This window comes from Gobio gobio (assembly GCF_949357685.1).
Source record: "Gobio gobio genome assembly, chromosome: 10".
In the NCBI taxonomy this organism is placed as follows: Eukaryota; Metazoa; Chordata; class Actinopteri; order Cypriniformes; family Gobionidae; genus Gobio; species Gobio gobio.
This window is the reverse complement of record NC_137116.1, coordinates 57,485,654-57,510,057: the sequence shown is the minus strand read 5'-3', so window position 1 is coordinate 57,510,057 and position 24,404 is coordinate 57,485,654. Positions and strand designations below refer to the sequence as shown.

Sequence of the window (24,404 nt, the reverse complement as noted above, 5' to 3'; positions counted from 1 at the left end):
CTTCACAAATGCTTTGCTGCAGACCTCGGTTGTAACGAGTGGTTATTTCAGTCAAAGTTGCTCTTCTATCAGCTTGAATCAGTCGGCCCATTCTCCTCTGACCTCGAGCATCAACAAGGCATTTTCTCCCACAGGACTGCCGCATACTGGATGCTTTTCCCTTTTCACTCCATTCTTTGTAAACCCTAGAAATGGTTGTGTGTGAAAATCCCAGTAACTGAGCAGATTGTGAAATACTCAGACCGGCCCGTCTGGCACCAACAACCATGCCACGCTCAAAATTGCTTAAATCTCCTTTCTTTCCCATTCCGACATTCAGTGTGGAGTTCAGGAGATTGTCTTGACCAGGACCACACCCCTAAATGCATTGAAGCAACTGACATGTGATTGGTTGATTAGATAATTGCATTAATGAGAAATTGAACAGGTGTTCCTAATAATCCTTTAGGTGAGTGTAGGTCAAAAGCTTTGATTTCTCAATTCATGACCCCTTTAAAAGAACAGCATTTATTTGAATTAGAAAGCTTTTTTAACATTATACATGTTTTACTATTCAGTCTTCAGTGTCACATGATCCTTCAGAAATCATTCTAATATGATGATTTGATGCTCAAGAAACATTTATGATTATTAGTTTCTTATTTAAAAAACATCTTTCTGACATCGTTTTGTCAATTAAAGTCCAATGTGTCATTTATCCTTTCAGTCTGAGCCAGAGTTATCTCAACTTCGCCGCCATGACCCACCTGGCAACAGCGCTGGCCGAGGGCCGGACGACCACACTGAATTTGTCCTACTCCAGATTGGAAACAAAATCATTCAAAACCCTCTGCCATGCACTCACACATTCCCCGCTGGAGTCGCTCTTGTAAGATCATTTTTAAATGAACACGCCGACTTTTTGGGACTTTAGCTTATTCACTGTATCCCCCAGAATTTGATAAGTCCATACATACCATTCTCATCTCCGTGCCATAACTCTGTCTGACACACCCACCGCTAGCCTAGCTTAGCACAAAGACTGGAGGTAAATGGCTCCAGCTAGCCTACTGCTCAATAAGGGACAAAACAATGCCAACATTTTCCTATTTACATGTTGTGATGTGTGTAGTTACAGCGTGTACTAAGACCGACGGAAAATTAAAAGTTGTGATTTTCTAGGCCGATATGTCTAGGAACTATTCTCTCATTCCTGTGTAATGATCAAGAGCTTTGAGCCGTCTCATGAGGCACAATATTACACAGCGCCTGAAAATAGTCCCCAGCGCTCTCTGTGCAAGCAGATTGACACGTTGTTTAGCGGACCCTGTCCGAATGATGGCCAGATTTTACTGATGTTTCATGGAGTTTATTGAAACCGTTTGATCTCCAAAAAATCACCGTAAGAGCTGAACAAATAAAGCAAAGAAGTGCGCATTAACACCTCGTACATGAACTCTCTCTCATAGCATTATCATTAACATACAGCGAAATACACAAAAATACACATTACAAATGACAGTAAACAAGCACATACACACCTTATGCCTTTTCGGGGGGTTTACTTTAAATCTGCCTAACCACTCCGATGAACATCCGTCAAAATAAAAGTCCCTACTTATTAAGACAGATAATGCAGATTTTAAACCTATTTAAACACACAGAAATGTCAAAAATGTATACAAAAAACAAATTATAAGATAAATCACAATGAAGTCTGTTACACGTTGGTTATGTTGACGGAAGTTAGCCTATTTTCAGGCGCTGTGTAATATTGTGCCTCATGAGACGGCTCAAAGTTCCTTGATCATTACACAGGAATGAAAGAATAGTTCCTGCCATATCAGTCTAGAAAATCACAACTTTTAATTTTCCGTCGGTCTTAGTACTCGATGTAACTACACACATCACAACATGTAAATAGGAAAGTGTTGGCGTTGTTTTGTCCCTTATTGAGCAGTAGGCTAGCTGGAGCCATTTACCTCCAGTCTTTGTGCTAAGCTAGGCTAGCGGTGGGGGCGTCAGACAGAGTTATGGCACAGAGATGAGAATGGACTTATCTAACTCTATGGGATTCGGTGAATAAGATAAAGTCCCAAAAAGTCGGCTTGTTCTTTTAAAGCATGTGCCCTTATCAGAAAGGACAGCATCATATTAGGAATGGTATTGTGACTGGAATACTTTCTGAAATGTGTCGTCACCGTGTTTAGGTTGAATGGATGCAAACTGACCTCAGCTGATTGTGAAGCACTAGTGAAGATGTTCTCCGGAGGCTCCCGACTGCGTGTGCTGAATCTCTTTGGGAATGCCCTAGCGGATCAAGGCCTTATTGACCTCAGCAGTGCACTGGAGAACTGCAGACTACAGGAGATCAAGTACACTCTTCATACTACACCACATGTTTGGAAGCAGAAGTATAGAAATGAAAACAGTTAAACAGCTGTTTGGTTTATTCTGCAGTATGGATGGGTGTTCGCTGACAGCGGCGTCCATGTCTGCACTGTCTTCAGCTCTGAACAATGGTTTCTCAGAGCTGAGGATGCTAGACCTGAGCCGGAACTCACTGATGGATGATGGGATGGAGCTGATCTTACAAGCGATACGGAAACGCCGCCTAAACACATTGAGGTAAAGCATTTATACATACTGTGTTTAGGTGAACAACACACATGTCGAAACACCTATAAATAGCAAATATCTTTGTCTTTACATATACAGGTGCTGGTCATATAATTAGAATATCATCAAAAAGTTGATTTATTTCACTAATTCCATTCAAAAAGTGAAACTTGTATATTATATTCATTCATTACACACAGACTGATATATTTAAAACGTTTATTTCTTTTAAATTTGATGATTATAACAGACAAATAAGGAAAATCCCAAATTCAGTATCTCAGAAAATGAGAATATTGTGAAAAGGTTCAATATTGAAGACACCTGGTGCCACACTCTAATCAGCTGATGAACTCACAACACCTGCAAATGCCTTTAAATGGTCTCTCAGTCTAGTTCTGTAGGTTACACAATCATGAGGAAGAAGCTGACCTGACAGCTGCCCAAAAGACCCCCATTGACCCCTTGCACAAGGAGGGCAAGACACAAAAGGTCATTGCAAAAAAGGCTGGCTGTTCTCAGAGCTCTGTGTCCAAGCACATTAATAGAGAGGCGAAGGGAAGGAAAAGATGTGGTAGAAAAAAGTGTACAAGCAATAGGGATAACCGCATCCTGGAGAGGATTGTGAAACAAAACCCATTCAAAAATGTGGGGGAGATTCACAAAGAGTGGACTGGAGCTGGAGTCAGTGCTTCAAGAACCACTACGCACAGACGCATGCAAGACAGCTGTCGCATTCCTTGTGTCAATAGACAGCGTCAGAAGCGTCTCGTCTGGGCTAAAGACAAAGTTATGTTCTCTGATGAAAGTAAATTTTGCATTTCCTTTGGAAATCAGGGTCCCAGAGTCTGGAGGAAGAGAGGAGAGGCACACAATCCATGTTGCTTGAGCTCCAGTGTAAAGTTTCTACAGTCAGTGATGGTTTGGGGTGCCATGTCATGCGCTGGTGTTGGTCCACTGTGTTTTCTGAGGTCAGAGGTCAACGCAGATGTATACCAGGAAGTTTTAGAGCACTTAATGCGTCCTGCTGCTGACCAACTTTATGGAGATGCAGATTTCATTTTCCAACAGGACTGGGACCAGCACACAGTGCCAAAGCAACCAGTGCCTGGTTTAAGGACCATGGTGTCCCTGTTCCTGATTGGCCAGCAAACTCACCTGACCTTAACCCCATGGAAAATCTATGGGATATTGTGAAGAGGAAGATGCGATATGCCAGACCCACCAATGCAGAAGAGCTGAAGGCCACTATCAGAGAAAACTCATAACACCTGAGCAGAGCCTCAGTCTGATCTCCTCATGCCTCAGTCTGATCTCCTCACGCCTCAGTCTGATCTCCTCATGCCTCAGTCTGATCTCCTCATGCCTCAGTCTGATCTCCTCATGCCTCAGTCTGATCTCCTCACGCCTCAGTCTGATCTCCTCATGCCTCAGTCTGATCTCCTCATGCCTCAGTCTGATCTCCTCACGCCTCAGTCTGATCTCCTCATGCCTCAGTCTGATCTCCTCATGCCTCAGTCTGATCTCCTCACGCCTCAGTCTGATCTCCTCATGCCTCATTCTGATCTCCTCATGCCTCAGACTGATCTCCTCATGCCACAGTCTGATCTCCTCACGCCTCAGTCTGATCTCCTCATGCCTCATTCTGATCTCCTCATGCCTCAGTCTGATCTCCTCACGCCTCAGTCTGATCTCCTCATGCCTCAGTCTGATCTCCTCACGCCTCAGTCTGATCTCCTCATGATCTCCTCATGCCTCAGTCTGATCTCCTCATGCCTCAGTCTTATCTCCTCATGCCTCAGTCTGATCTCCTCATGATCTCCTCATGCCTCAGTCTGATCTCCTCACGCCTCAGTCTGATCTCCTCACGCCTCAGTCTGATCTCCTCATGCCTCAGTCTGATCTCCTCACGCCTCAGTCTGATCTCCTCACGCCTCAGTCTGATCTCCTCATGATCTCCTCATGCCTCAGTCTGATCTCCTCACGCCTCAGTCTGATCTCCTCACGCCTCAGTCTGATCTCCTCATGATCTCCTCATGCCTCAGTCTGATCTCCTCATGCCTCAGTCTTATCTCCTCATGCCTCAGACTGATCTCCTCATGCCTCAGTCTGATCTCCTCATGCCTCAGTCTGATCTCCTCATGCCTCAGTCTGATCTCCTCATGCCTCAGACTGATCTCCTCATGCCTCAGTCTGATCTCCTCACGCCTCAGTCTGATCTCCTCACGCCTCAGTCTGATCTCCTCACGCCTCAGTCTGATCTCCTCATGCCTCAGTCTGATCTCCTCATGCCTCAGTCTGATCTCCTCATGCCTCAGTCTGATCTCCTCATGCCTCAGTCTGATCTCCTCACGCCTCAGTCTGATCTCCTCATGCCTCAGTCTGATCTCCTCACGCCTCAGTCTGATCTCCTCACGCCTCAGTCTGATCTCCTCACGTCTCAGTCTGATCTCCTCACGCCTCAGTCTGATCTCCTCACGCCTCAGTCTGATCTCCTCACGCCTCAGTCTGATCTCCTCACGCCTCAGTCTGATCTCCTCACGCCTCAGTCTGATCTCCTCACGCCTCAGTCTGATCTCCTCATGCCTCAGTCTGATCTCCTCATGCCTCAGTCTGATCTCCTCATGCCTCAGTCTGATCTCCTCACGCCTCAGTCTGATCTCCTCACGCCTCAGTCTGATCTCCTCATGCCTCAGACTGATCTCCTCACGCCTCAGTCTGATCTCCTCATGCCTCAGTCTGATCTCCTCATGCCTCAGTCTGATCTCCTCAGTCTGATCTCCTCATGGCTCAGTCTGATCTCCTCATGCCTCAGACTGATCTCCTCATGCCTCAGTCTGATCTCCTCACGCCTCAGTCTGATCTCCTCATGCCTCAGACTGATCTCCTCATGCCTCAGACTGATCTCCTCACGCCTCAGTCTGATCTCCTCATGCCTCAGTCTGATCTCCTCATGCCTCAGTCTGATCTCCTCATGCCTCAGTCTGATCTCCTCACGCCTCAGTCTGATCTCCTCATGCCTCAGACTGATCTCCTCATGCCTCAGACTGATCTCCTCACGCCTCAGTCTGATCTCCTCACGCCTCAGTCTGATCTCCTCATGCCTCAGTCTGATCTCCTCATGCCTCAGTCTGATCTCCTCACGCCTCAGTCTGATCTCCTCATGCCTCAGTCTGATCTCCTCATGCCTCAGTCTGATCTCCTCATGCCTCAGTCTGATCTCCTCATGCCTCAGTCTGATCTCCTCATGCCTCAGTCTGATCTCCTCACGCCTCAGTCTGATCTCCTCATGCCTCAGTCTGATCTCCTCATGCCTCAGTCTGATCTCCTCATGCCTCAGTCTGATCTCCTCATGCCTCAGTCTGATCTCCTCACGCCTCAGTCTGATCTCCTCACGCCTCAGTCTGATCTCCTCACGCCTCAGTCTTATCTCCTCATGCCTCAGTCTGATCTCCTCATGCCTCAGTCTGATCTCCTCATGCCTCAGACTGATCTCCTCATGCCTCAGTCTGATCTCCTCACGCCTCAGTCTGATCTCCTCACGCCTCAGTCTGATCTCCTCATGCCTCAGTCTGATCTCCTCATGCCTCAGACTGATCTCCTCATGCCTCAGTCTGATCTCCTCATGCCTCAGTCTGATCTCCTCACGCCTCAGTCTGATCTCCTCACGCCTCAGTCTGATCTCCTCACGCCTCAGTCTGATCTCCTCACGCCTCAGTCTGATCTCCTCATGCCTCAGACTGATCTCCTCATGCCTCAGTCTGATCTCCTCATGCCTCAGTCTGATCTCCTCACGCCTCAGTCTGATCTCCTCACGCCTCAGTCTGATCTCCTCATGATCTCCTCATGCCTCAGTCTGATCTCCTCACGCCTCAGTCTGATCTCCTCACGCCTCAGTCTGATCTCCTCATGATCTCCTCATGCCTCAGTCTGATCTCCTCATGCCTCAGTCTGATCTCCTCATGCCTCAGTCTGATCTCCTCATGCCTCAGTCTGATCTCCTCATGCCTCAGTCTGATCTCCTCATGCCTCAGTCTGATCTCCTCACGCCTCAGTCTGATCTCCTCATGCCTCAGACTGATCTCCTCATGCCTCAGTCTTATCTCCTCATGCCTCAGACTGATCTCCTCATGCCTCAGTCTGATCTCCTCATGCCTCAGTCTGATCTCCTCATGCCTCAGTCTGATCTCCTCATGCCTCAGACTGATCTCCTCATGCCTCAGTCTGATCTCCTCACGCCTCAGTCTGATCTCCTCACGCCTCAGTCTGATCTCCTCACGCCTCAGTCTGATCTCCTCATGCCTCAGTCTGATCTCCTCATGCCTCAGTCTGATCTCCTCATGCCTCAGTCTGATCTCCTCATGCCTCAGTCTGATCTCCTCATGCCTCAGTCTGATCTCCTCACGCCTCAGTCTGATCTCCTCATGCCTCAGTCTGATCTCCTCACGCCTCAGTCTGATCTCCTCACGCCTCAGTCTGATCTCCTCATGTCTCAGTCTGATCTCCTCACGCCTCAGTCTGATCTCCTCACGCCTCAGTCTGATCTCCTCACGCCTCAGTCTGATCTCCTCATGCCTCAGTCTGATCTCCTCACGCCTCAGTCTGATCTCCTCATGCCTCAGTCTGATCTCCTCATGCCTCAGTCTGATCTCCTCATGCCTCAGTCTGATCTCCTCATGCCTCAGTCTGATCTCCTCACGCCTCAGTCTGATCTCCTCACGCCTCAGTCTGATCTCCTCATACCTCAGACTGATCTCCTCACGCCTCAGTCTGATCTCCTCATGCCTCAGTCTGATCTCCTCATGCCTCAGTCTGATCTGCTCATGCCTCAGTCTGATCTCCTCATGCCTCAGACTGATCTCCTCATGCCTCAGTCTGATCTCCTCACGCCTCAGTCTGATCTCCTCATGCCTCAGACTGATCTCCTCACGCCTCAGTCTGATCTCCTCATGCCTCAGTCTGATCTCCTCATGCCTCAGTCTGATCTCCTCATGCCTCAGTCTGATCTCCTCATGCCTCAGTCTGATCTCCTCACGCCTCAGTCTGATCTCCTCATGCCTCAGACTGATCTCCTCATGCCTCAGACTGATCTCCTCACGCCTCAGTCTGATCTCCTCACGCCTCAGTCTGATCTCCTCATGCCTCAGTCTGATCTCCTCATGCCTCAGTCTGATCTCCTCATGCCTCAGTCTGATCTCCTCACGCCTCAGTCTGATCTCCTCATGCCTCAGTCTGATCTCCTCACGCCTCAGTCTGATCTCCTCACGCCTCAGTCTGATCTCCTCACGCCTCAGTCTGATCTCCTCACGCCTCAGTCTGATCTCCTCATGCCTCAGTCTGATCTCCTCATGCCTCAGTCTGATCTCCTCACGCCTCAGTCTGATCTCCTCACGCCTCAGTCTGATCTCCTCATGATCTCCTCATGCCTCAGTCTGATCTCCTCACGCCTCAGTCTGATCTCCTCATGCCTCAGTCTGATCTCCTCACGCCTCAGTCTGATCTCCTCACGCCTCAGTCTGATCTCCTCATGCCTCAGTCTGATCTCCTCATGCCTCAGACTGATCTCCTCATGCCTCAGACTGATCTCCTCATGCCTCAGTCTGATCTCCTCACGCCTCAGTCTGATCTCCTCACGCCTCAGTCTGATCTCCTCATGCCTCAGTCTGATCTCCTCATGCCTCAGACTGATCTCCTCATGCCTCAGTCTGATCTCCTCATGCCTCAGTCTGATCTCCTCACGCCTCAGTCTGATCTCCTCACGCCTCAGTCTGATCTCCTCACGCCTCAGTCTGATCTCCTCACGCCTCAGTCTGATCTCCTCATGCCTCAGTCTGATCTCCTCATGCCTCAGTCTGATCTCCTCACGCCTCAGTCTGATCTCCTCACGCCTCAGTCTGATCTCCTCATGATCTCCTCATGCCTCAGTCTGATCTCCTCACGCCTCAGTCTGATCTCCTCACGCCTCAGTCTGATCTCCTCATGATCTCCTCATGCCTCAGTCTGATCTCCTCATGCCTCAGTCTTATCTCCTCATGCCTCAGTCTGATCTCCTCATGCCTCAGTCTGATCTCCTCATGCCTCAGTCTGATCTCCTCACGCCTCAGTCTGATCTCCTCATGCCTCAGTCTGATCTCCTCATGCCTCAGTCTGATCTCCTCATGCCTCAGTCTGATCTCCTCATGCCTCAGTCTGATCTCCTCACGCCTCAGTCTGATCTCCTCACGCCTCAGTCTGATCTCCTCACGCCTCAGTCTGATCTCCTCACGCCTCAGTCTGATCTCCTCATGCCTCAGTCTGATCTCCTCATGCCTCAGACTGATCTCCTCATGCCTCAGTCTGATCTCCTCACGCCTCAGTCTGATCTCCTCACGCCTCAGTCTGATCTCCTCATGCCTCAGTCTGATCTCCTCATGCCTCAGACTGATCTCCTCATGCCTCAGTCTGATCTCCTCATGCCTCAGTCTGATCTCCTCACGCCTCAGTCTGATCTCCTCATGCCTCAGTCTGATCTCCTCATGCCTCAGTCTGATCTCCTCATGCCTCAGTCTGATCTCCTCATGCCTCAGACTGATCTCCTCACGCCTCAGTCTGATCTCCTCACGCCTCAGTCTGATCTCCTCACGCCTCAGTCTGATCTCCTCATGCCTCAGTCTGATCTCCTCATGCCTCAGTCTGATCTCCTCATGCCTCAGTCTGATCTCCTCATGCCTCAGTCTGATCTCCTCACGCCTCAGTCTGATCTCCTCATGCCTCAGTCTGATCTCCTCATGGCTCAGTCTGATCTCCTCATGCCTCAGTCTGATCTCCTCATGCCTCAGTCTGATCTCCTCATGCCTCAGTCTGATCTCCTCATGCCTCAGTCTGATCTCCTCATGCCTCAGTCTGATCTCCTCATGCCTCAGTCTGATCTCCTCATGCCTCAGACTGATCTCCTCATGGCTCAGTCTGATCTCCTCACGCCTCAGTCTGATCTCCTCATGCCTCAGACTGATCTCCTCATGGCTCAGTCTGATCTCCTCATGCCTCAGTCTGATCTCCTCATGCCTCAGTCTGATCTCCTCATGCCTCAGACTGATCTCCTCATGGCTCAGTCTGATCTACTCATGCCTCAGACTGATCTCCTCATGGCTCAGTCTGATCTCCTCATGCCTCAGTCTGATCTCCTCATGCCTCAGACTGATCTCCTCATGGCTCAGTCTGATCTCCTCATGCCTCAGACTGATCTCCTCATGCCTCAGTCTGATCTCCTCATGCCTCAGACTGATCTCCTCATGCCTCAGACTGATCTCCTCATGGCTCAGTCTGATCTCCTCATGCCTCAGACTGATCTCCTCATGCCTCAGTCTGATCTCCTCATGCCTCAGACTGATCTCCTCATGCCTCAGTCTGATCTCCTCATGCCTCAGTCTGATCTCCTCATGCCTCAGACTGATCTCCTCATGCCTCAGTCTGATCTCCTCACGCCTCAGTCTGATCTCCTCACGCCTCAGACTGATCTCCTCATGCCTCAGACTGATCTCCTCATGCCTCAGACTGATCTCCTCATGCCTCAGTCTGATCTCCTCACGCCTCAGTCTGATCTCCTCATGCCTCAGACTGATCTCCTCATGCCTCAGTCTGATCTCCTCACGCCTCAGTCTGATCTCCTCACGCCTCAGTCTGATCTCCTCATGCCTCAGTCTGATCTCCTCACGCCTCAGACTGATCTCCTCATGCCTCAGTCTGATCTCCTCACGCCTCAGACTGATCTCCTCATGCCTCAGTCTGATCTCCTCATGCCTCAGTCTGATCTCCTCATGCCTCAGTCTGATCTCCTCATGCCTCAGTCTGATCTCCTCATGCCTCAGACTGATCTCCTCATGCCTCAGACTGATCTCCTCATGCCTCAGTCTGATCTCCTCATGCCTCAGTCTGATCTCCTCACGCCTCAGTCTGATCTCCTCATGCCTCAGTCTGATCTCCTCACGCCTCAGTCTGATCTCCTCATGCCTCAGTCTGATCTCCTCATGCCTCAGTCTGATCTCCTCACGCCTCAGACTGATCTCCTCATGCCTCAGTCTGATCTCCTCATGCCTCAGTCTGATCTCCTCACGCCTCAGTCTGATCTCCTCATGCCTCAGACTGATCTCCTCACGCCTCAGTCTGATCTCCTCACGCCTCAGTCTGATCTCCTCATGCCTCAGACTGATCTCCTCACGCCTCAGTCTGATCTCCTCATGCCTCAGTCTGATCTCCTCATGCCTCAGTCTGATCTCCTCACGCCTCAGTCTGATCTCCTCATGCCTCAGACTGATCTCCTCACGCCTCAGTCTGATCTCCTCACGCCTCAGTCTGATCTCCTCATGCCTCAGTCTGATCTCCTCACGCCTCAGTCTGATCTCCTCATGCCTCAGACTGATCTCCTCACGCCTCAGTCTGATCTCCTCACGCCTCAGTCTGATCTCCTCATGCCTCAGACTGATCTCCTCATGCCTCAGACTGATCTCCTCACGCCTCAGTCTGATCTCCTCACGCCTCAGTCTGATCTCCTCACGCCTCAGTCTGATCTCCTCACGCCTCAGTCTGATCTCCTCACGCCTCAGTCTGATCTCCTCATGCCTCAGTCTGATCTCCTCACGCCTCAGTCTGATCTCCTCATGCCTCAGACTGATCTCCTCACGCCTCAGTCTGATCTCCTCACGCCTCAGTCTGATCTCCTCATGCCTCAGACTGATCTCCTCATGCCTCAGTCTGATCTCCTCACGCCTCAGTCTGATCTCCTCATGCCTCAGTCTGATCTCCTCATGCCTCAGACTGATCTCCTCACGCCTCAGTCTGATCTCCTCATGCCTCAGACTGATCTCCTCATGCCTCAGTCTGATCTCCTCATGCCGCATCGCTGCAGTAATTCAGGCTAAACCAGCCCCAGCTGAGCATTGAGTGCTGGACATGCTCATACTCTTCAGTTGGCCAAGATTTCTAAAAATCCTTTCTTTGTATTGGTCTTAAGTAATATTCTAATTTTCTGAGATCCTGAATTTGGGATTTTCCTTAGTTGTCTGTTATAATCATCAAAATTAAAAGAAATAAACATTTAAAATATATCAGTCTGTGTGTAATGAAGGAATATAATAGACAAGTTTCACTTTTTGAATGGAATTAGTGAAATAAATCAATTTTTTGATGATATTCTAATTATATGACCAGCACCTGTATAATACACCGTCAATGTGTGTTTTTATATATGTAGTGTGTGTACACCAATCAGGCATAACATTATGACCCCCTTCCTAATATTGTGACCCGTCGAGGCATGGACTCCACTAGACCCCTGAAGGTGTGCTGTGGTATCTGGCACCAAGATGTTAGCAGCAGATCCTTTAAGTCCTGTAAGTTGCGAGGTGTGGCCTACATAGATCTGATTTGTTTGTTCAGCACATCCTACAGATGCTCGATTGGATTGAGATCTGGGAATTTGGACTCAAACTCGTTGTTGTGCTCCTCAAAGCATTCCTGAAGCATTTGTGCTTTGTGGCGGCGCATTATCTGCTGAAAGAGCCACAGCCACAGGGAAAACCGTCTCCATGAAAGGCTGGACATGGTCTCAGCAATGCTGAGGTAGGAGAGACGGGTCAAAGTCACATCCACATGATGGAGGACCCAAGGTTTCCCAGCAGAACATTGGCCAAAGCATCACTGCCTCCGCCGCCACGCCTTCTTCCCATAGTGCACCTGGTGCCATGTGTTCCCCAGGTAAGCCACGCCTTCTTCCCATAGTGCACCTGGTGCCATGTGTTCCCCAGGTAAGCCACGCCTTCTTCCCATAGTGCACCTGGTGCCATGTGTTCCCCAGGTAAGCCACGCCTTCTTCCCATAGTGCACCTGGTGCCATGTGTTCCCCAGGTGAGCCACGCCTTCTTCCCATAGTGCACCTGGTGCCATGTGTTCCCCAGGTAAGCCACGCCTTCTTCCCATAGTGCACCTGGGGCCATGTGTTCCCCAGGTAAGCCACGCCTTCTTCCCATAGTGCACCTGGTGCCATGTGTTCCCCAGGTAAGCCACGCCTTCTTCCCATAGTGCACCTGGTGCCATGTGTTCCCCAGGTGAGCCACGCCTTCTTCCCATAGTGCACCTGGTGCCATGTGTTCCCCAGGTGAGCCACGCCTTCTTCCCATAGTGCCCCTGGTGCCATGTGTTCCCCAGGTGAGCCACGCACACACACCCGGCCATCCACTGATGTAGAAGAACACGTGATCATCAGCCCAGGCCGCCTTCTTCCATTGCTCCGGGGTCCAGTTCTGATGCTCACGGGCCACTGTTGGTGCTTTGGGCGGGGTCAGGGGTCAGCATGGGCACCCTGACTGCTCAAATCCTTACGCTTGCCCATTTTTCCTGTTTCTAACACATCAACTCTGAGGACAAAATGTTCACTTGCTGCCTAATATATAACAGGTGATGAAGAGATAATCAGTGTTATTCACTTCACCGGTCATAATGTTATGCCTGATACACATACAAAATATGGGGTTGAAGCAACCATCAGTGGTACTAAATAGCATCAACAAACATTTTTGACACATTACTTTGTTGTATTTCCTTCTAATTACTAAATTCAATACATTTTGAGTTTGAGATGGTTGCAATTGACTACATAATAATTCATGAGGTTAATAAAAAATGTTTTTTACGCAGAGTGTTTGCCTGCGAGTTCACTGGCTCCTGCGGCCCCTCTCTGGCAGCTGCCCTCCAATCAGAAAACTGCTGTCTGACCAAGCTGGACGTGTCCCTAAATGATCTCGGCCAATCAGGAGTGATGCAGATATGTAGAGCCCTGATGGCTCCTGAGTGCACACTGGAAAAACTGGAGTATGTATGCAAATTAGCTGTTGTTTCAACCACGATGATGATCATGTGAGAAATGCATGTCAGGTTATAATATCTTTAACCCTCTGGGGTTCTGCATTTATGGGTCACACTCAGAAATGACCCGGAGGGCGGGATTAAGAAAAAAAAAAAGATTTGAGTAAAATCAATTAAATATATTTTTGTTCAATAATATTTTTTGGTATTTTGAGATAATTTTATGATTTATATATAATATTTATGCAATAATTATGACCCATTTTTTCCCATTGAATATAATAAAAAAAGTATATATATTAGTGCTGTCAGTTAAACGTGTTATTAACGACGTTAACGCAAACCTATTTTAACGGCGTCAATTTTTTTATCGCGAGATTAACGTTCTTTTTGGTCTAACAAACTTTGTAGTTTTTTCACATGCTGTTGCAGCAACTAGTAACGTTAGAAAAACTACAACACCACTCCAGGTGTAGCTAGACCGGAAACAAAACATCAGGCACGCTGCGGCTGCCCGCACTCGTTTGGGCCATTAAAAGAGTAGACGTGGATGGCAAGCGTGAGACGCCGAAATGAGAAACGTATTAAGCCATGGTTTAACTCAGGGGTCTTCAACTAAAAGTGCTTGTCTTGAGCGCTGCTTTCTGCTCTGATGGTGCGTTCACACCGGACGCGAATGAAGCGTTTTGCGCGAGTGATTTAAGTCAATGCAAAGACGCAAATAGACATTCTGCGGCGCGGATTAAGCGGCGTGCATGTCGCGTCATTCGCGTCCGGTGTGAGCGCACCATCAGTCTCTTCTTCACTGCATGCTTGACCGCGCGTCTGGGTCTGAACGTAGTAACTGAGCATTGCAACGTTAACTGTTTCATTACGTCAAAAGGCTTCGCGGTCCGGATTCGGACCGGAGTCCGCTAGTTGGCGACCCCTGGTTTAACTGCACTATAGGCGGAGTCCTAGTTTACCTTGCATGTGCACTTTGTAATTTTATTTTGTATCACCCTGTTTTGATCCCTTAGAAAGGGCTGTTGAAGGGGCTGTTTGTGCAACAAAGTATTTGTTTCACCCTTTTATTGATGGGCAGTGTTACATTGTGTGAGCGATTATTTGCTCCAAGTGAGAATGTTGGTGTGAAATCGAACACTAAAGTATGCCAATGTTGTTTTCAATAAAACAAACATTTGAACAAAGCAAGCCGATCCACTTTTCTATGTTGATAAGAGCATTAAAATAAGAAAAAATAATGGGACAAAAAGAAATCAAGGGACATTTAGAATAAATAAAAATGTGCGATTAATTGTGATTAATTGTGAGTTAACTATGACATTAATGCGATTAATCGCGATTAAATATTTTAATCGTTTGACAGCACTAATATATATATATATATATATATATATATATATATATATATATATATATAGATATATATAGATATATATATATTTTTTTTTATTAAAGCTGTATTTCATTTTAGAGTCAAGCCTAGGCCTCATGAAAGCTATTTTTTAAATGAGATCAGTGCCATCCGGTGGACACATTGAGCATTAATATCATAAAGATTATAAATGATATTCGCCTCAATACAGATACAGGCAAAACATCAATTCTGGTACTACTGGACCTCAGTGCTGCATTCGACACTGTTGACCACAAAATACTTCTCGACAGGCTAGAAAATTGGGTTGGGCTTTCTGGAATGGTCCTCAAATGGTTCAGGTCATACTTAGAAGGGAGAGGTTATTATGTGAGTATAGGTGACCATAAGTCTGAGTGGACATCCATGACATGCGGAGTCCCACAAGGGTCAATTCTTGCACCACTCCTATTCAACCTGTACATGCTGCCACTGAGCCAAATAATGAAAAATAACAAAATGGCTTACCACAGCTATGCTGACGACACCCAGATCTACTTAGCCCTATCACCTAATGACTACAGCCCCATTGACTCTCTATGTAAATGCATTGATGAAGTTAACAGTTGGATGTGGCAAAACTTTCTTCAGTTAAACAAAGACAAAACTGAAATTACTACATTTGGAAACAAAGATGAAATTCTCAAGGTGAATGCATATCTTGAGGCTAAAGGCCTGAAATCAAAAAATCAAGTCAGGAATCTTGGTGTGATTTTGGAGTCAGACCTGAGCTTCAATAGTCATGTCAAAGCAATAACTAAATCCGCTTACTATCATCTCAAAAACATATCAAGAATTAGATGCTTTGTTTCCAGGCAAGACTTAGAGAAACTCGTTCATGCTTTTATTACCAGTAGGGTGGACTATTGTAATGGTCTCCTCACCGGCCTTCCCAAAAAGACCATTAGACAGCTGCAGCTCATACAGAACGCTGCTGCCAGGATCCTGAGCAGAACCAGAAAATATGACCATATCACACCAGTCCTCAGGTCTTTACACTGGCTTCCAGTTACATTTAGGATCGATTTTAAAGTGCTATTACTTGTATATAAATCACTCAATGACCTAGGACCTCAATACATTGCAGATATGCTGATTAAATACAAACCCAACAGATCACTCAGATCATCAGGATCAAGTCAACTAGAAATACCAAGGGTTCACTCAAAGCAAGGAGAGTCTGCTTTTAGCTATTATGCCAGCCGTAGCTGAACCAGCTTCCTGAACAGATCAGATGTGCTCAAACAGTAGCCACTTTCAAATCCAGACTCAAAACACATCTGTTTAGCTGTGCATTTACTGAATGAGCTGTGCCACTGTACGTGCTTTGTCCGAACTGCTTGCATTTTAATTTATATGCTTAAATTTAACCCTGTTTTTATTTTTATTTTTAATTATACTCTTTATTTTTATCTTTCAATATTTTCTTTATTTTTTATTTCTTTAAATTCCTATTATAACTGTAATATTTTTATTTCATTTCTGTGTAAAGCACTTTGAATTGCCACTGTGTATGAAATGTGCTATACAAATAAACTTGCCTTGCCTTGCCTTGCCATACAATAGCACATTTTTACCACTATAGTGGATCTTGCGTTTTATTTATACAAAAATCGTAGCTTCATCGGAATGGTCCGAAACTTGGTGACTTTATTGGTACTTGGTATATGAACACACACAAAAATTGGGGACTGGATTTGAAAAGTCTAAGTGGTCTTAAAAAAATAGTCTCACTCAGGACCTTCGGGTCAAAAATGACCCCCATAGGAAATGAATGGGAAATTGGCAAAAATATGAAAATACAGAGTTTTTTTGTGCATCTACAAATCAGCCAGGATGCAGAAAAAAAGGACTCAAAAGTGAAGATCTCTAAAACATTCAGATTTTTAACATTTAAAAAAAAAAAAATTGGGGTCAGAAATGACGAAGACCCCCAGAGGGTTAATATTATTTCATCGCATACAGTGATGAAGCATCACATTTACATGTATGAAGGAAGTACATTTCGATACCGTTTTGGCTTTATCATGCAGACATGAGATTACAGTCACACGAAAAACACCCCAGAGGAATCTGAGCAGTGAGTGTGTTTTCCTGTAGATTGACGGGATGTTTGATGACAGAGCAGGCCTTTCGGGAGCTGGGGAGAGTGTTGATGTGTGCCAGCTCAAGGCTCATCGAGCTCTCGGTCGGATGGAATCATCTGGACGATAGCGTAGCCAAACTCATGTGGCAGGCGCTGAAACACAACAACTGCAAACTCCAGCACCTGGAGTGAGTGATTTCCTCATCCTGATCAGAGATCGTTTCAGAAGCACAAACCCACACCTGATGCTTGAGATGCCTGTGTTTCTGCAGTCTGGATAATTTCCCTCTGACAGACGCTTGTGTAGACGAGCTGTGTGAAGCTGTGGCTGCCAGCAGCACTTTATCAACTCTCATCCTGGAGAACAACGACCTCACGGACGCCGCCATTCCACGATTGGTCAGATTAATGCAGGACCGCCCTCTGATGGCCAAGCTGAAGTAAGTTCAGGCTATACATGTTCTATCTAGGCTAGGGATAGACCAGCTGGTTATAGGACACGCGTGGAGAGATAAATGTGCCACTGTTATACTACACTCTTAAAAATGCTGGGTTAAAAACAACCCAAGTTGGTTTGAAAATGGACTAACCCAGCAATTTGGTTGTTTTAACCCAGTGAATGGGTCGTTTTAACCCAGCGGTTGGGTTAAATGTTTGCTTAAACCTAGCATTCAATGCTCTCTATACACTCTAAAAAATGCTGGGTTAAAATCAACCAAAGTTGGTTTGAACATGGACTAACCCAGCAATCGGGTTGTTTTAACCCAGCATTTGGTTAAATGTTTGCTTAAAACAACCCAGCATTTTTTATGTAAGTGTATGTAAATATTGATTTAAATTAGTTGGAAAGCCCATTTCCAATTTCCATCACCTTGGTGGATATTTGTGACCGGCTCTGTGACTGACACTCAACACTCTAAAAAATGCTGGGTTAAAAATAACCCAAGTTGGGTTGAAAATGGACAAACCCAGCAATCGGGTTGTTTTAACCCAGCAATTTGGTTGTTTTAAGCAAACATTTAACCCAACCGCTGGGTTAAAACAACCCAAAATGATGGGTTAAAACAACCCATTTGCTGGGTTAGTCCATTTTCAACCCAACTTGGGTTATTTTTAACCCAGCATTTTTTAGAGTGTAGCATAATAAACATTTATAAATTCAACATAACATTATTAAGTAAACTGCACATATAAATATTGTGTAACAGTGACAAATTCAAATGGTTTGCATTTACTTAAATAAATTTTGTCAGGTTTACTTGACTTTCTTTTGTTCATAAAACTAAATTGTTATTTGTAAAAATGACTCAATATAGTTGTGTGGAACCACTTGACGTTGTTGCCGTTTGTCATTCAGAAATGATGTCACTTTGAAGCATGTCAGTATGGCTGTTTTTAGTAAAGGGATTTTTACCAAGATTTATGGAAAGTAGGCGTACACAAGAAAAATATATAACATAAATAACAACTGAAATCTGAATAAAAACGAAATAAAAATACATATTTTAAATAAGTTTACTTTTAGTTTGTTTGCTATTTCATTGTTTTTAACCATTTGTTTTAATTTCAATGGAAATTGTATATTTAAAATACATATTAAAAGATACATTTTATATTAACCTGCATTTTCTTGCCCCTTGCAGTACAATTTCTAATATATTTTGTAGTTGGAAGATTTAAATATATTTTAAATTTGAATATATATATATATATATATTCTACATACATTTTAGCCAGAAGAAATGCTGATTGCACTTGTCACTCTTCAATATTATGTACAGTATGTGATAACTTATTCTTTTCTCATGTTTTCTTCCAGTCTGAAGTATAATAACTTCAGTGAGGATTTCTGTGACTTGATGGACACGTGCCCAAATATCGTCTACTAGAAGAATCTCAGGTATGAACACCTGCATATCTTGGGTTTTAAAATGAAAAGCATGCTTAGTGTAAAAAAAGCTTTTATTAATACATATTCTATCTATTGCTTAGCAGCAAGAGACACAGTTACTCCCTCTAGTGGCTGTTTTACTGACAGTTTTATACAGTCGCCCCAAGAAGTGTGAATGTCTTTGCATTTGTCCCAAAATATTATACAGTTGTATCTATACCGATCAGGCATAACATTATGACCTGCTTCTAACACATCAACTCTGAGGACAAAATGTTCACTTGCTGCCTAATATATAACAGGTGATGAAGAGATCATCAGTGTTATTCACTTCACCGGTCATAATGTTATGCCTGATCGGTGTACACTTACACAGGGCTGGACTGGCGATAAAATTTGGTCATGGACAAACCCAGGCCATCTGGCCCACGAGCTGTCGAATGTTCTGCTGGGGTTAGGGCCTTAAATTGGAGTAAATAAATTATTAAATAAAAATGTATTATTGAATTTACTGCACGTACAGTAATAAGTAATATAGAAATGCGCGTGTAAAGCACTGATTCTATCCCTTTTCTTTCTGTTCTGGAGAAAAATCCTGGAATGTTTTCCTCAAAACAATTGATTTCTTTTCGACTGGAGAAAGAAAGACATGAACATGAGATAATGTTATGCCTGATCGGTGTATATTTGAAGGAATGGAATATAGCACAAACACAAAATGATATATATATTTAATATAACTATTAGTGGCACTTGCCCATAGTAAATATGATGAATTACTTCATATATTCACTCATTTTTAATGACTTTTTGGGGTCAGTGTATTACAGGTCGACCGATAGTGGATTTTACCGATACCGATAACTAGGTTGGACCGCACTTGCCGATAACCTATATAATTGAGGTTTGGCTATATAATGCCAGCAGACCCTTCTCAGAGCTCTTGTGCTATATAATGCCAGCAGACCCTTCTCAGAGCTCTTGTGCTATATAATGCCAGCAGACCCTTCTCAGAGCTCTCGTGCTATATAATGCCAGCAGACCCTTCTCAGAGCTCTTGTGCTATATAATGCCAGCAAACCCTTCTCAGAGCTCTCGTGCTATATAATGCCAGCAGACCCTTCTCAGAGCTCTTGTGCTATATAATGCCAGCAGACCCTTCTCAGAGCTCTTGTGCTATATAATGCCAGCAGACCCTTCTCAGAGCTCTTGTGCTATATAATGCCAGCAGACCCTTCTCAGAGCTCTTGTGCTATATAATGCCAGCAGACCCTTCTCAGAGCTCTCGTGCTATATAATGCCAGCAGACTCTTCTCAGAGCTCTTGTGCTATATAATGCCAGCAGACTCTTTTCAGAGCTCTTGTGCTATATAATGCCAGCAGACTCTTCTCAGAGCTCTTGTGCTATATAATGCCAGCAGACCCTTCTCAGAGCTCTTGTGCTATATAATGCCAGCAGACCCTTCTCAGAGCTCTCGTGCTATATAATGCCAGCAGACCCTTCTCAGAGCTCTTGTGCTATATAATGCCAGCAGACCCTTCTCAGAGCTCTTGTGCTATATAATGCCAGCAGACCCTTCTCAGAGCTCTCGTGCTATATAATGCCAGCAGACCCTTCTCAGAGCTCTTGTGCTATATAATGCCAGCAGACCCTTCTCAGAGCTCTTGTGCTATATAATGCCAGCAGACTCTTTTCAGAGCTCTCGTGCTATATAATGCCAGCAGACCCTTCTCAGAGCTCTTGTGCTATATAATGCCAGCAGACCCTTCTCAGAGCTCTTGTACTGTGTGTAATGCCAGCAGACCCTTCTCAGAGCTCTTGTGCTATATAATGCCAGCAGACCCTTCTCAGAGCTCTTGTGCTATATAATGCCAGCAGACCCTTCTCAGAGCTCTTGTGCTATATAATGCCAGCAGACCCTTCTCAGAGCTCTTGTACTGTGTGTAATGCCAGCAGACCCTTCTCAGAGCTCTTGTGCTATATAATGCCAGCAGACCCTTCTCAGAGCTCTTGTGCTATATAATGCCAGCAGACCCTTCTCAGAGCTCTCGTGCTATATAATGCCAGCAGACCCTTCTCAGAGCTCTTGTGCTATATAATGCCAGCAGACCCTTCTCAGAGCTCTTGTGCTATATAATGCCAGCAGACCCTTCTCAGAGCTCTTGTACTGTGTGTAATGCCAGCAGACCCTTCTCAGAGCTCTAGTGCTATATAATGCCAGCAGACCCTTCTCAGAGCTCTCGTGCTATATAATGCCAGCAGACCCTTCTCAGAGCTCTTGTGCTATATAATGCCAGCAGACTCTTCTCAGAGCTCTTGTGCTATATAATGCCAGCAGACCCTTCTCAGAGATCTTGTGCTATATAATGCCAGCAGACCCTTCTCAGAGCTCTTGTGCTATATAATGCCAGCAGACCCTTCTCAGAGCTCTCGTGCTATATAATGCCAGCAGACCCTTCTCAGAGCTCTTGTGCTATATAATGCCAGCAGACCCTTCTCAGAGCTCTTGTGCTATATAATGCCAGCAGACCCTTCTCAGAGCTCTTGTGCTGTGTAATAACAGCAGACCCTTCTCAGAGCTCTTGTGCTATATAATGACAGCAGACCCTTCTCAGAGCTCTTGTGCTATATAATGCCAGCAGGCCCTTCTCAGAGCTCTTGTGCTATATAATGCCAGCAGACCCTTCTCAGAGCTCTTGTGCTATATAATGCCAGCAGACCCTTCTCAGAGCTCTTGTGCTATATAATGCCAGCAGACCCTTCTCAGAGCTCTTGTGCTATATAATGACAGCAGACCCTTCTCAGAGCTCTTGTGCTATATAATGCCAGCAGACCCTTCTCAGAGCTCTTGTGCTATATAATGCCAGCAGACCCTTCTCAGAGCTCTCGTGCTATATAATGCCAGCAGACCCTTCTCAGAGCTCTTGTGCTATATAATGACAGCAGACCCTTCTCAGAGCTCTTGTGCTATATAATGCCAGCAGACCCTTCTCAGAGCTCTCGTGCAATATAATGCCAGCAGACCCTTCTCAGAGCTCTTGTGCTATATAATGCCAGCAGACCCTTCTCAGAGCTCTTGTACTGTGTGTAATGCCAGCAGACCCTTCTCAGATTTCTTGTGCTATATAATGCCAGCAGACCCTTCTCAGAGCTCTTGTGCTATATAATGACAGCAGACTCTTCTCAGAGCTCTTGTGCTATATAATGCCAGCAGACCCTTCTCAGAGCTCTCGTGCAATATAATGCCAGCAGACCCTTCTCAGAGCTCTTGTGCTATATAATGCCAGCAGACCCTTCTCAGAGCTCTTGTGCTATATAATGCCAGCAGACCCTTCTCAGAGCTCTTGTGCTATATAATGACAGCAGACTCTTTTCAGAGCTCTCGTGCTATATAATGACAGCAGACTCTTTTCAGAGCTCTCGTGCTATATAATGCCAGCAGACCCTTCTCAGAGCTCTTGTGCTATATAATGCCAGCAGACCCTTCTCAGAGCTCTTGTGCTATATAAGGCCAGCAGACCCTTCTCAGAGCTCTTGTGCTATATAATGCCAGCAGACCCTTCTCAGAGCTCTTGTGCTATATAATGCCAGCAGACCCTTCTCAGAGCTCTTGTGCTATATAATGCCAGCAGACCCTTCTCAGAGCTCTCGTGCTATATAATGCCAGCAGACCCTTCTCAGAGCTCTTGTGCTATCTAATGCCAGCAGACCCTTCTCAGAGCTCTTGTGCTATATAATGCCAGCAGACCCTTCTCAGAGCTCTTGTGCTATATAATGCCAGCAGACCCTTCTCAGAGCTCTTGTACTGTGTGTAATGCCAGCAGACCCTTCTCAGAGCTCTTGTGCTATATAATGCCAGCAGACCCTTCTCAGAGCTCTTGTGCTATATAATGCCAGCAGACCCTTCTCAGAGCTCTCGTGCAATATAATGCCAGCAGACCCTTCTCAGAGCTCTTGTGCTATATAATGCCAGCAGACCCTTCTCAGAGCTCTCGTGCTATATAATGCCAGCAGACCCTTCTCAGAGCTCTTGTGCTATATAATGGCAGCAGACCCTTCTCAGAGCTCTTGTGCTATATAATGCCAGCAGACCCTTCTCAGAGCTCTTGTGCTATATAATGCCAGCAGACCCTTCTCAGAGCTCTTGTGCTATATAATGCCAGCAGACCCTTCTCAGAGCTCTCGTGCTATATAATGCCAGCAGACCCTTCTCAGAGCTCTTGTGCTATATAATGCCAGCAGACCCTTCTCAGAGCTCTTGTACTGTGTGTAATGCCAGCAGACCCTTCTCAGAGCTCTTGTGCTATATAATGCCAGCAGACCCTTCTCAGAGCTCTTGTGCTATATAATGCCAGCAGACCCTTCTCAGAGCTCTTGTGCTATATAATGCCAGCAGACCCTTCTCAGAGCTCTTGTGCTATATAATGCCAGCAGACCCTTCTCAGAGCTCTCGTGCTATATAATGCCAGCAGACCCTTCTCAGAGCTCTTGTGCTATATAATGCCAGCAGACCCTTCTCAGAGCTCTTGTACTGTGTGTAATGCCAGCAGACCCTTCTCAGATTTCTTGTGCTATATAATGCCAGCAGACCCTTCTCAGAGCTCTTGTGCTATATAATGCCAGCAGACCCTTCTCAGAGCTCTTGTGCTATATAATGCCAGCAGACCCTTCTCAGAGCTCTTGTACTGTGTGTAATGCCAGCAGACCCTTCTCAGAGCTCTCGTGCTATATAATGCCAGCAGACCCTTCTCAGAGCTCTCGTGCTATATAATGCCAGCAGACCCTTCTCAGAGCTCTTGTGCTATATAATGCCAGCAGACCCTTCTCAGAGCTCTTGCACTATATAATGCCAGCAGACCCTTCTCAGAGCTCTTGTACTGTGTGTAATGCCAGCAGACCCTTCTCAGAGCTCTCGTGCTATATAATGCCAGCAGACCCTTCTCAGAGCTCTCGTGCTATATAATGCCAGCAGACCCTTCTCAGAGCTCTTGTGCTATATAATGCCAGCAGACCCTTCTCAGAGCTCTTGTACTGTGTGTAATGCCAGCAGACCCTTCTCAGAGCTCTTGTGCTATATAATGCCAGCAGACCCTTCTCAGAGCTCTTGTGCTATATAATGACAGCAGACTCTTCTCAGAGCTCTTGTGCTATATAATGCCAGCAGACCCTTCTCAGAGCTCTTGTGCTATATAATGCCAGCAGACCCTTCTCAGAGCTCTTGTGCTATATAATGCCAGCAGACTCTGCTCTGAGCTCTTGTACTGTGTAATGCCAGCAGACCCTTCTCAGAGCTCTCGTGCTATATAATGCCAGCAGACCCTTCTCAGAGCTCTTGTGCTATATAATGCCAGCAGACCCTTCTCAGAGCTCTTGTGCTATATAATGCCAGCAGACCCTTCTCAGAGCTCTTGTGCTATATAATGCCAGCAGACCCTTCTCAGAGCTCTTGTGCTATATAATGCCAGCAGACCCTTCTCAGAGCTCTCGTGCTATCTAATGCCAGCAGACCCTTCTCAGAGCTCTCGTGCTATATAATGACAGCAGACCCTTCTCAGAGCTCTTGTGCTATATA

The 24,404-nt window shown here is 46.0% G+C and overlaps 1 protein-coding gene across 1 annotated transcript in view; it reads left to right on the top strand.

Moving 5' to 3' along the window:
• Positions 1–18,840, top strand: part of LOC307132299 (NACHT, LRR and PYD domains-containing protein 12) — a 36,265-nt gene extending 17,425 nt beyond the window's left edge. Inside the window, exons 3-9 of the mRNA XM_079826521.1 lie at positions 707–868; positions 2,190–2,354; positions 2,440–2,607; positions 13,270–13,443; positions 16,955–17,128; positions 17,213–17,380; positions 18,760–18,840. Of these exons, the coding sequence (XP_079682647.1) occupies positions 707–868; positions 2,190–2,354; positions 2,440–2,607; positions 13,270–13,443; positions 16,955–17,128; positions 17,213–17,380; positions 18,760–18,829 (1,081 nt within the window). The 3' untranslated portion in view covers positions 18,830–18,840. The remainder of the gene's footprint in view (positions 1–706; positions 869–2,189; positions 2,355–2,439; positions 2,608–13,269; positions 13,444–16,954; positions 17,129–17,212; positions 17,381–18,759) is intronic.
• Positions 18,841–24,404: the final 5,564 nt, after the last annotated feature.